Source organism: Empidonax traillii, unplaced genomic scaffold (genome assembly GCF_003031625.1).
Source record: "Empidonax traillii isolate 1590-97213 ecotype Southwest subspecies unplaced genomic scaffold, ASM303162v1 scaffold846:size362177, whole genome shotgun sequence".
Classification (NCBI taxonomy): Eukaryota; Metazoa; Chordata; class Aves; order Passeriformes; family Tyrannidae; genus Empidonax; species Empidonax traillii.
The window spans coordinates 110,607-122,755 of NW_020956039.1; the positions used below are offsets into that span (position 1 = coordinate 110,607).

The window sequence follows — 12,149 nt, forward strand, 5'->3', positions numbered from 1 at the left end:
TCACAGGGACAACAATCAATAAATTAAGTGAACGTGGTGAATTCCTTACCTCTCTAATGTCTCTCTGATATTTACTGTTCATTTCCTCTGTTTTAATGAGCTCCTTTCTCGTGGTCTCTGCTTCCTGCTCTACCTCTCCCACCCGGGAAGACAGTGCAGCCAAACGCTCTTTCATTTGTGCCATTTCATAGTTTTGCTTTTCCAGTAGTTCCTGAAGTTCAACAACTTGACTGGCTTCATCATTTGAGTCGATTGAGCCATTTGATAGGCGCTGTTAATGAAGAAGTGACATTATTGATTAATTATCTTTTAATGTTGACTCTAACCAAATAATTTCTAAAACAAAGATTATTTCAAAAATTACTGAAGTAACTAGGAAAGGAAAAGCAGATATTTGTGGTAGATAAGACAGGTATACTTATAAAAAATAGCAAGATATTAATTCATATCAATGGATTCCAGAATGTAGCATCACAGAGATGTAAACACTTGCACTGAAAGCAGAATACTATATGCAAAAAGCTTTAGTTTAGTATTCAGTATTTGAGTACAGATTACAATACCACTCCTAAAAAGCACCAAATTGCATGCATTTGTCTTAGCTAAACTTAGAAAACATTTTAACTTAAAGTCCATGTCATTTGCAAAATAGGCCACTCTGCAGACAGGAAATAATACTAATAAATCACAAAATCACTGTACCAGAAAGTGCTTTCAGTCTGGACAACATACTAGTTAGGTCTACATGAGAAACAAGTTCTGCTGAAGCAATTTATGTGCTGCTGAAAACCCTGGTATGAATATGGTTATAAAGAAGAAGAAGAAAAAAAGAAAAGAGATTCCATAAAACACATTGCATTTGGAATACGATCTCAGGAATATGATTTATATTGCAAATAAATAATTTCAGGATAGAAGTGTCAAAATATATCTATACAGAAATCTTCTCCCAAATTCAAAGAACATTAGTTTCCTTAATGGCTTTAACAACATTCTTTTTGCAATCAACCATATAATGAAGCCAGATCAACACCACCTGCCCTGCTGTGGATCACTGAATAAAATTACTTTACTTTAAAAATTCACGACATCAAAGTCAGTTCCAAAGTTGTGTTATTTATACTAGCTAGTGATATTATGGATATTTTATGTTACCTGCTGAACCATTATTGATTGACCTACTTTCAGGACACTATGGTAAAATGCTGTAGCAAACTAAAAACTTATGTACACCTAGTCTGATGTTTGGAAAGTGTTCGATTTATCTACTTGAATCAAAATCCCATTACTATGCAGCAGTCACAAATGTAAACAAACCAGTACTCAAACAGGATAAAACAGTCACACTTTATTCCATTTTGAAAATTTGCGATAACTATGACAATTATAATCTGTTTTACAGTTTTAATCTCCTACAGCAATTTTATCAGTTTTCACAGATGAACAAATTTTATCTTGCATGGAATTTGCCCTACAATTCTCTAAAGAGCGGTCCAGGAATGCTACAAGCTTATAATAGGCCAAGATTCAAAGCCCAAATGCAAGAAATGGCATGTTGCAGTATCTAGGAGTATGTTCACTGACAGAGAAATATTTTCTTTTCATTAACAAAACTTGTTTTCTCAAGATATTAATAACTAAATCACACATAGATTAAATCTGAAAGACATAAAATTTTACTATTAATTTACTTAGTATGTGAGATTTCTGGAAAGACAAATAATACTGCATTTAGAATTTGTCTCTCACCGCTAAAATACTGTGATTGCCAATTATGCATGTACATATTTTGATCTATACACATAAACTTCCCTCATAATTTGATGAACTCCCTGTACAAACTGCTTTAATTCTAATTATTGCTCACTTTTTGTTTACATTTGTCCTATAATCATATATGCAGCCAGTTGGTATTTAAAATTTCCAGCTTACTAAAGACGTCAACATTTTTCCTTAGTAAGGTCAGAATAAAAGAAATTTTCTTTACAAATGCAATTACAATTTTAAAGACTCCTCTCAAAATCTGGTATTTTCAGAATTCTTAAGCATACTTTAAAAGTTTATCTAGGGCTTTTAACTGACCTTTTGTCATTTTTATGTCATGTTCTTATTTTTTGATATATCCATTATGTCGGTCCAACAATAATGGATTATTGTAATCACTTCAAGAGACACAGGTAGAAAGTAATTGAGCATTAATTCAAAGGATAACAGATATCACATTCCTCAGTTTTTCAGAAGGGTTTTTATCAACAGTTCTATGGTAATAATCTTCCCCCTGTCCCCTAAAAAATTGCTTAAACAAGAATGAGAAAATATGCTATGACAGTAGAAGCAAAAGGTGTCCTGTACAGGATGCTGATTCAAATGCATTTTCTGAATTAGTGAAGGAGCAGGAACCTCCCATGCTGCAGAGAAATTCCTTATGGAATAAGTTGGGGTGGGGTTTGGGGCAGAACTGCAGCATCTTCCCTATTACTGGTGTGAATATTGTCTATGTCTCAACTTTTACCTGTTTATTTCTTTTTCTTGTTCTTTCTCTAGCTGAATTTGTTTTACCTGGTTGAATTTTTTGTGTTGAAATATTTTCTGGTACTAAAGGGTTTCTTGTTGTTGATGTTGTGTATTAATGACAATCCATTGCAATTAATTAATGAATTGCAATGTTGATGCTATTAAATTACAATCCATTATAAATAAATAATTAGTTGAATGTTTAAAATAATGAAATCTAAGTTTTTAATAGATCTCTGTTAATTATTACCTGAAGCAAAAAGGGAAAACTTTTCAGAAGAGCATTCTCAGAAAAACATTTTTAAAGTAGACATTTTTAACTGTCATATCCCTACACCATACAAAATCCATAATATTTACAAGAAATAATGTCAAATTAGTTCGGGGGAGCAGAAAAGAAAGTACTGAAAGTAAGCTTAAACAATTGGAAAATCTTTAAAGGAAAGCAAGAAAGTTAATGAAAACTTTTCAAAGGGTCGAAATATTCCAGTACAGAAAACAAAAAATTGCATTGTCCCAAGATTTGTCTTGCAAATTAGTCATGCAGATAAAATCTTCAACAAATTTTATGATGCTGTCTGTTAAAAGTCATCAGGAAAAAGCTACATATGGACACATTCCTTAGTTTCAATTATTTCACATAAAAGAATCTACTAGCAATGGCTTCTTATCCCACAAAAAAGAAATGTGGCAAATAGCTCGCACGTTTCAATGTTTTGAGTTTTTTTCTACTACGTAGTTTACCCAATTAGCAGAGAGTCCATCTGTTTCTATCCCATTTACTTATTTAGATTTCAATGCTGCAGAAATGGTATCATCATATATTCTCAACTTCATCTTTTTCACTTTCTACAGTCATGGCAGCTGTAACATGTGCTTTCCTGCCACACATGCTGTAAGGGTCTCTGGCCTCTACTCCTGCCCCGTTCCACAGGTTCTCAGCCAGATGAGAAACCTGCTTGAAACGCCCAACACAACCTTAGATGTCTTTGCTTACACTAGTTCAGACCAAACAAGCGTAGCAATGTAGCACTTGCATTCCTCCTCTCCTGAGAAGAATGAGGGAAATAGTGACAGCTAGAGGATGCCTGTTGTGGGTTTTTGGAAACTCATTTTTTTGGGATTTTTCCTTTTCATTCCCTCCCACTCCATCCCCCCCCATCCCCCCCCCCCCCCCCCCCCCCCCCCCCCCCCCCCCCCCCCCCGATATATCACCACATCAGATAAATGACTGAGAAATCACAGTCCATACTAAGAGTTTCAGAGATACTATTACTTCATAAAGGAAGCCTTTATTCATGCAAAGATAGTGAAACAAGATAGGAGGAGAAACAGAAAGGGTGGAATAATTGTCAAATAAACCTGATGACAGTGATGGTATTAACTACAATGGCACACTGCAGAGGAAGTCAAAGTTCAAAAAATATCACACCGGACCAAGAGCCGTAAGGGGTAATAGGGATTAAACAAGAAATGTCTGGAGGGAGGAAAAAAAAATCTTTGTATTTCTTAAAGTCTGTGGAAATGGTGGAGGAAACTAAATGCTCCCTAGCACTGAACGGTATGAAAGGAAACCAGTATTCCTGGTATCTGGCTTGCTTTTCTTCTTTCAGGATTCAAAAAGTACAGCAATAAGACAGTCTGCTGCTCATGTAGGAGTATCAGCAGGGAGAAGGACAGCAAACTGGAGCATTACACATAGCCATAAATCCCCCCTATATTTCTGCTTCTCTCCTGTATTCTCTCTGCCATGAGATAATAAAAGGGAAATCAGCTGCAGACTGGTTTATTAAGGTAAAGCAATAACAATGGTAAAAGGCATATAATGAGAAAGTGTGAAATAAGACTAACTGTAGCCTGTGTTTATCCAATTCATATTGCCCTTTCAATGAAACACTAGCAATAATACTGAAGGAAAACTGATTGGAGGTACACTTAAGGTAAAAAAAAAAAAAAAAAAAAAAAAAAAAAAAAAAAAAAAAAAAAAAAGAGTAAGGACACCAGACTACAACAGTTATCAAAAGCAATAGTAAAATTTTTCCAGGTTAGATAATTAAGTTCTTCTCAATTTTATTTTGTAGAAAGAACCTTACATTCAACAACATATGGTGTAAAACAAAAGACAAATTCCAAGAACAGTAAAAAGCACCTCCAAATGATATTTTCTCTCGAGTTGTAAAACATCTGACAAAAATGTTTGGTCTACATACTATTGGCTAGTAGTATTTTGTATATTTATGTATTATGTGCTAGAATTTAACATCAGACAGTAGTGAGAAGGAAAACGATATCTCAGGGGGTTACCTCAACAATCTGCAGTGGAGACAGGACTCATTACCTTGCTGGAACTCCTCATCTGTGCCCCTTAATTTTGGTGGCATGAGCACAGGTGATTCACATGATGCCCATGAGCATAAAGCATTTCTATGCTGTAGGACTAAATTAAGCTCTGTCTAACCAAAAGGGACCTTTGAATACTGAAAGTAATCTTAAAATTTCAAAAGTCTTGTCTTTTAGAATTCCTAAAACAAGCCAGTATTTTTATAGTGTAAGCACTGGGTTGTGTGGTTGGGGTTTTTGTGTTTGGGTTTTTTTTTAAACCTAAAATTATGTGCCTTTTTTCCACTCTTTAAGAAGATGCTCTCACAATCCTTTTTTAAAGGAGTACTGGCAAGTTCTTTGCACTATAAAGTCTTAGTATCAAAATTGAGGTCCTCACCATGTTCTTAAGTCACTATAATGTCACTATGGTTTTTGAGAGTTCATCCTGAATAAATTTCTCTCAGGTTCTCCTCCTAATGTTCAAGGGAACTATGTTTGGCTGGCTACCTTCAGCAAATACCCAGATGACTTCTAACATATGTTACACTAGAGTCATGTCAGAATCAAGTAATCTCTTTTGATTATATATGTATGTATTTATTGGTAAACAACAAAATCTAGCAGTAAAATGCCTGCATACAGGTAGTTCTATTCTAACTATGTGAGGGTTCATTTGACCATATAAATATTGTAAATGTATGTAAAGAAAGAACGTGAGATTCTGCAAGTTCTCTCAATAACATGTTGAAATAAGGTTTTTTCTTTTTTCTTTTCTTTTCCAATATGAGGTGAAACAGGAAAGCAACAACCTAAAGCATACATAAAAAAATAGAGCAATGGGTACAAGCTATGGTTGAGCATGAAATTGTTTTCCAAAAAATCACAATATTTAGAAAAGGCTATAAAAATAAGACAGAATTGTTTCTAAAGAACTGAACATCATTGCTGCGGAAGCTCTTGGAGACTGGAATATAATGCTACCTGCCTCCAGATATGATGTATCTTCATATCTGCCAATAAGCCTGTGACCCTATAACTCACAGTGACTGGACTTCAAGAGGATTCCTTTTACTATAGCGTAGAGTTCTTCCACATCTATTCCATTCAAATGCCTCATGCAAAACATTTAAAGTGATACTAAAACAGATACATTGCTATGCAACAGTCCGATCACAAATGGCAACTAAACAACTGAAAGCAGTATGATCATCCTCTGTATAATCAGTACAGAAACCAAAATGTGTAAAGCTATGCCAAAAAAAGTAGCAATACACCTAAGCTGTCACAGTCATTTCTAAGTCGTTGGCTGCCTCTCTGAAGGTTATGCTACTTCTCTAGGTTGCTTCACACGTTTTGGTCCATGTCAGGCAGTATTCTCATAATCTTTAGAGGTCTACAGTTACTCCAAATTTTCTCCAACTTCTAATCAACTATCAAAGCCCCTATTCTTTCAACTGAAATTTTTCTTCCCTACTCCAATACGGATGTATAAATGGCTAACTTCTCCGCCGCTTTTCTCTCCAAACATCCTCACTTCCTTACTCTTTCTACTGAGCCATAAAACAACTCCTGCATTATTACTAATTTAAAAATCTAGAATATCTGCTTCCTGATCACCTTTCAGCACTTATTCATCTTTCCGATGCCTGTGATCATATGTCACACTTTGGTTATTTTGCAAAATGAGGTTGGGGAAAAAAAACTTTACTTAATAGGTGGGCTTTCTTTTTTTTCTTATTGCTGGTCTCTTCCAGAATGCCTGCCTGATTCTCTTCTACACTACCAGAAGAGTGTCTGAGCTTTAACATGGGAGATAGAAATCAGTTACTGCTACTCCATTATAAGGGCTTGTTGTTTGTCCAAACCAAACAATACAGACAAACTCTGCCCACATTTGCCTTGACTAACTCATAGTTTCTCCATCTTACCATTAGAAATGACTGTCCTGGCAACCTATTTCACTAAGTCATCCAGCAAAGGTCAGTCAGCCAGTTCTGTCAGATAGCACAGTGATTGAAATGTGAAATTCCCCTGGAAAATTCCCCTTTTAAAGCTGTGTTTTAACAGGTTTAATATGTATAGTATGTAGGGGTCTCTATTGAGTAAAAGGGAAAAGAAACTTATATAACTGAAAAGACAAATGAATTTATATGAAACAGACAAAGAGCTGACTTCTGGAAAAATTAAAAACCAGAAAGGTCTATTAATTTATCATTTAAACTGCATAAGTAATGCGGCTTCTCAGTATAATAAATTCCCCATGCTATAGGGTTGAGCAGTAAGTATTCATAGCTATGCAGGCATACTAAACTATTAAGCAGAACAGTACTTACAAAATATTTGCCTGGACACTTTCCAAGGAAATACTGCATACTCCCCTAGATTTACTCCTTAATCCCAGCTGCAGCTTTTATCCATGTTTCCTTTCACTCTGAAAACTCCTCACCTCCCCAGGTGTCCCAAGCCATCAATCTTCATTAAGTCCCCCTCAGCACATGCTTCTTTAATTAGCTTTATCAATCTTAATCCAGAAAGAGGTGATTAGTAAGCCAGAAAGATATCTGCACTGTTTGGAAACAAACCCACCATCCACCTATCAAATGTATTTGTGTCAGGAGTGTATGATTTCTTTAATTCAGAACGTACATGCTTTGGGACAAGGACCATATCTTCCACTATTTTTTTATATATCACTCCCAATACTTTTTATACATCCTGCATTCTGACTTCACTCAGACAACAGGCAAAGAAAACATCCTTACAGCAAACTTCTTCTAAGTTACAAACACTCCTTTGATGGTTGATGTTCAATCGTTGCTAGTTCCGCTTTTTAAATGCTTTTTCTGAGGGCTCCACATATCCTGCCTTCACTCCTTTCTCTGGCATTCCACTACGCTGCCAGTTGAAAGGAAAGATTTTTAAAATTTATTCATTCAAAACAAAGGAGTGCATGTGATATAAACTAATAAGTAAAAATGGAAACTGGAAATTTTCTGCAGTTTTCTATTAATCACACAAAGTGATCAGAAAATCCAAAAATAATGAAGTTCAAAAATGGAATAATTCTGATGATTGCTCTGAAAGGCAATTGTTACTTTTATTAGTTGCATTTGATTTGTACTCTGAACATTTTAACCCACTGTGTTTGTCTTGGCAAAACACCTTTTACTCCTATAGGATACAATGTCTACCATTGTTGTCAATGTTTTCACATATTTTAGTATTCATAGCCTACTAGCATTTGATTTAATTACTGTAATACATTAGTGTTATGAGAAAGAAATAAAAATGTGATTCTTAAATAAGCTGAATGTGACTGCCTGAGGTATGTTATGAAGCAAAACAGACCCAGCTGTTTAGTTCTTGTAAAAAGTAATTATATACAGCTCTGAGTTCCCCATAAAATGTAAAATTATTTATTTAGGGGAACAAGGTCTTTGTTGCACCAGAAATACAGACCCTTTTACCTCTCCTGTATATGTGTCTGTTTCTGTTTGACTGGAATACTCTGAATTATTCTGAAGGGAAAGGAAAAATTATGCTGGTAAAACTTCACTTACTATGGGCAGAACCAGTGTGGCACACTGGTTAGAAAAAGTAGGTAAACCCACAAAACTACTTAAGGAATTTTAATTTTACAGTTATGGATTTTTGAATAAAGAAGAATACCCTTATTAGCAGCTTATAGGTTTCATAGAGACATATAAACTATTAAGAATAAATTTTAAAAAGCGTAAAATACGACCAAACAGGCTTTGCATTTTACTAGTTTCAATTGTATTTACAAGTTTCATTAAAAGAATTGCAGCAATAAAGTTTAAAAATAGAAACACTCAATTTTCACTATTCTTTTTTTTATAATTTTGCTAATATCAATGTAACTTTGGTCATATTGTTTTAATAACTGACATGATATTAACTTTTCAGTTCTCAGGCAAGGTCTCATTTTCTTCAATTTATTTTTGAAAAAGAAAATGAATGGCATAGAATGGCATCTTGGACTGTTCTTTCTATCCTCTTGAGAGGAAGCAACCTAAAAGAAGTACATGTTAAGTCTCTTAGCACCTATTGTAAGCATTGAAGTAATAGAAAATATTTTTGTGCTGCTGTGAAGTGCAGATTATCTCCCCCCACGCCCCCGCCAAGTCACGAAATGCAAAATCTAAAATGTAGAATCTACTGAACCTTGATCCCCTGTATTACGGGAGGGTACAAACCATTGCTTCATAGCTCATTGCTCCATCCTTATTGCTGAAGTTGAGCAAATATTTTCTAAATGGATGCTTAGTCTGGGCTTAAGCTGAAATAACGTACAAAGTAGAGATTCCACAAAATAAGAAGGAATTGATGGTGTGCACCAAGGTCACTGTAGAAAGTTAAAGAACAGCTAGTGCAGAGGATGTGAATTAGAGTGCACTGGTAATCTGGTGTCAATGCAGTCTCCTCTGAACTTCTTATCCAGTATGCCTTCATTAATATAAAGAGCAAAAACTAGTAAGCACATCCTTTAATTCAGCTTACCCTGACCAATTTCAGTTGTTTCTATTAGGAAGCATTGAAGTTTTCTGGATGTAATATTTTGGAAATACTTAATAAAAACATCTGATAGTAATGTGTTACTTTGGCTTTCATTCCTCTCATTAATGTTTAAATATGCAGATTTCTTAAAGGATGGATAGTCTTATTTCAATTTAGTTCTACTTGCAAATAATGAACCCAGTGGCTCAGATCAGAAGACATATCTTGCAAAGAAAGTGGGAAACTAGAGATTTTCAGTTAAGCAGTTGTGGTTGTATTTAAAAGCACAAGTGAGTGGGGTGTTCACTGTTTATCAAAATTTCACATATGTGCCTGTGAGTAAGATTTTGCAAAGAACAGAGAAGTGGAACAGTATTTGTTTTCTGTATGTTTCTCAACCACATAGATAACTCAAGGAAAAATTCACACATAAAATTAACCGCAAAACATGTAAAATTAATGCTTGCAGTGCAAATGAACCCTTGTAAATTGGATTGTCTATAAAATAAGTAATGATGAGTGCTACTTTTTAGTATAATTTCTGCCAGTGTTCATCATACGGTATTAGAAAAAAATGCAAAATTAGAGATCCAAGCAGCAACTCTATTTGTTTCAGCTGTCTGCCAAATGCTATGTTTTGCTTTCGTTTTAATTAAGAATTCTGAAGCAAGAGATGAAGATATTCAACTTGATTTTTATCAATCTGGAAAATTCAGCCTTAGAAGAAAATTGTGTTTCTAAAGCAGTCTCTAATTTCTTTTTCTCTTTCAGCCTTAAGCAGCAAATACTTGGCCTGAATTCTGTATACTTATTTCTTATTGCAATAGTGCTAAGTAACGTGTTCTTCACTTCTCTCTATATGAGCATGGACACGAATCTGAAGAGTATCCACAGGCAGCACAGAGGAAAATTACTTTTAGATCTCTGTCATCCCCTTCTGGACTACTTTTGCAGCAATGTTTGCATATATACCCTTTCACATTTACGTGCCACTACACCTTACTCTTCTGTATGTAACGTACAAAGGATCACTCAGCAGCACATAGTATCCTTAATTGTAGCATTATGCAAAAAAGTTTGTTATAAGGTATGGGTCCAACTCAATACCCTATCAAAGAGCAAGGACCTACCCATTAGCATTTCTTTTCCATTTCAAGTTAATTTTTTTATACTGCTTTCAGTAGGCAGACACCACTCTAAATGGATGTCCCATAAAATAGCCACATTACTAAAATCTAGTGCCTGATTATTTGTCATACTGATTGTGTGATTTAATGAAAACTAACATTTTATACCTTTTCATGAACCTTTTGCCCTGGTTCCATTCCTTCAATATGCTCGGATTCAGCAGATCCTTCACCAGCTGCCATTTTCCTTTGAATGTGTGCATTTTGTTCACGCAAAGCTACAATCTGCAAAAGAAAGAAAATAAGTGGTCAATATACATAAGAAACCAGAAAACTACTGAGCAGGTAATTTGTTAAATCTTTTAACAATTCAATACTATGTTGGCCATTTGAGGCGTTTGCAAAACTATTAGATGCAAAGAGGTTTAAAACCCAAACATTTTAACCATGTGTAAAGACAATTAAGGATACAAAGGAACCCATAAATGACACGACTGTCACCACTGTCTTGCCTTCTATCCTTCCTTTGTGCTAAGATCCTTGTTTGTTTGGTTTTTTAGCTTGAAAGATGAAACAGCAGTTAGCCACTGATTTTTTAATACTGTGAGAAGAAGACTCATTCTTTTATATAGAATTCAATGGATGCCAAACTGTTGTCATAGCAAAACAGTACCAAAAGGCTATGAATTAAAACCAAGTGATGTAAATCAAACTGTTAGTTTTCTGTCAGCTTCCCATTTGTTAGTAACAGTAACATACGTTTTACATGTTGCTTGTTAGAAAAACATGTACATTAACACCCTCTACTGTGGTATTCATTGACTATTTTAGCACATATTCAAGTAGGTTTTATTGCATTTAAAATATTGGTTATTTATTGGTACAGTTACTAAAAATCTCATTTAATGGTTATGTTTAAATCCTGATTGTAAAGCTCATTTGAATCTCTCTGACCAACATTTGAGAACTCAGGGACACACCACTTCAAACAACTTTCCCTTATAAATGTTGAAAACTGCTCTGAGTCAGACTGATTCACTGCTCACTAAACATCAAGTTATAGCCCTTGTAGAAGTCATGTGACTCCCACTGACTTCAGTGCCAAGACCAAGATTTGAGGGCAACATTTCATCCAAGGCAATTAAAGGAAATTATAAGAGTGGGAATTAAAACTGAGACTGTGCCTTTTGGGGTTTTACAAATACACTGAGCTTTAAAACATTTTTCTTAAGTAAGAGAATTTTGTATGTACAGAAAAAGTTCTGTATGATCTCATTAGCATAGTCTCACTTTGTACACAATTATCAGTAATTTAATAATTGGGGTTATTTTTTGGAATAGCTTCACTCTGTTCTCTTTCTTTGGGGTTCAGATAGTTCTCAAATCAAAACTACTGCAATCATGGTTTCCCACAAACAAAATTAGCCATCAATTAGTGCTAAAAGAGACTTTCAGGTAGATTCGGTGAGATATTTCAACATATGTGTTATAAAATTCTGATTTATGTAGTGCAATTATGGATAATTTGAAAAAAATGTAAAATCACAGGATATGTTTACTGGCAGACAAAAATAGATCTGCATTTTTCATATGATAATCTTTTGTTGATCCATTAAAGTGCAGACATCACTATGCCTTTATTTTGAATTATCATCTCTATCTAATGCA

At 34.7% G+C, this 12,149-nt stretch overlaps 1 protein-coding gene across 17 annotated transcripts in view; it reads right to left on the reverse strand.

The window, feature by feature from the left end:
- Positions 1-12,149, reverse strand: part of PPFIA2 (PTPRF interacting protein alpha 2) — a 310,694-nt gene that overhangs the window by 66,052 nt on the left and 232,493 nt on the right. For all 17 annotated transcript variants that reach the window (XM_027902167.1, XM_027902160.1, XM_027902158.1 and 14 more), the window contains 2 exons: positions 10,650-10,766; positions 50-271 (listed from right to left, as the gene is read on the reverse strand). In XM_027902167.1, the coding sequence (XP_027757968.1) occupies positions 50-271; positions 10,650-10,766 (339 nt within the window). The remainder of the gene's footprint in view (positions 1-49; positions 272-10,649; positions 10,767-12,149) is intronic.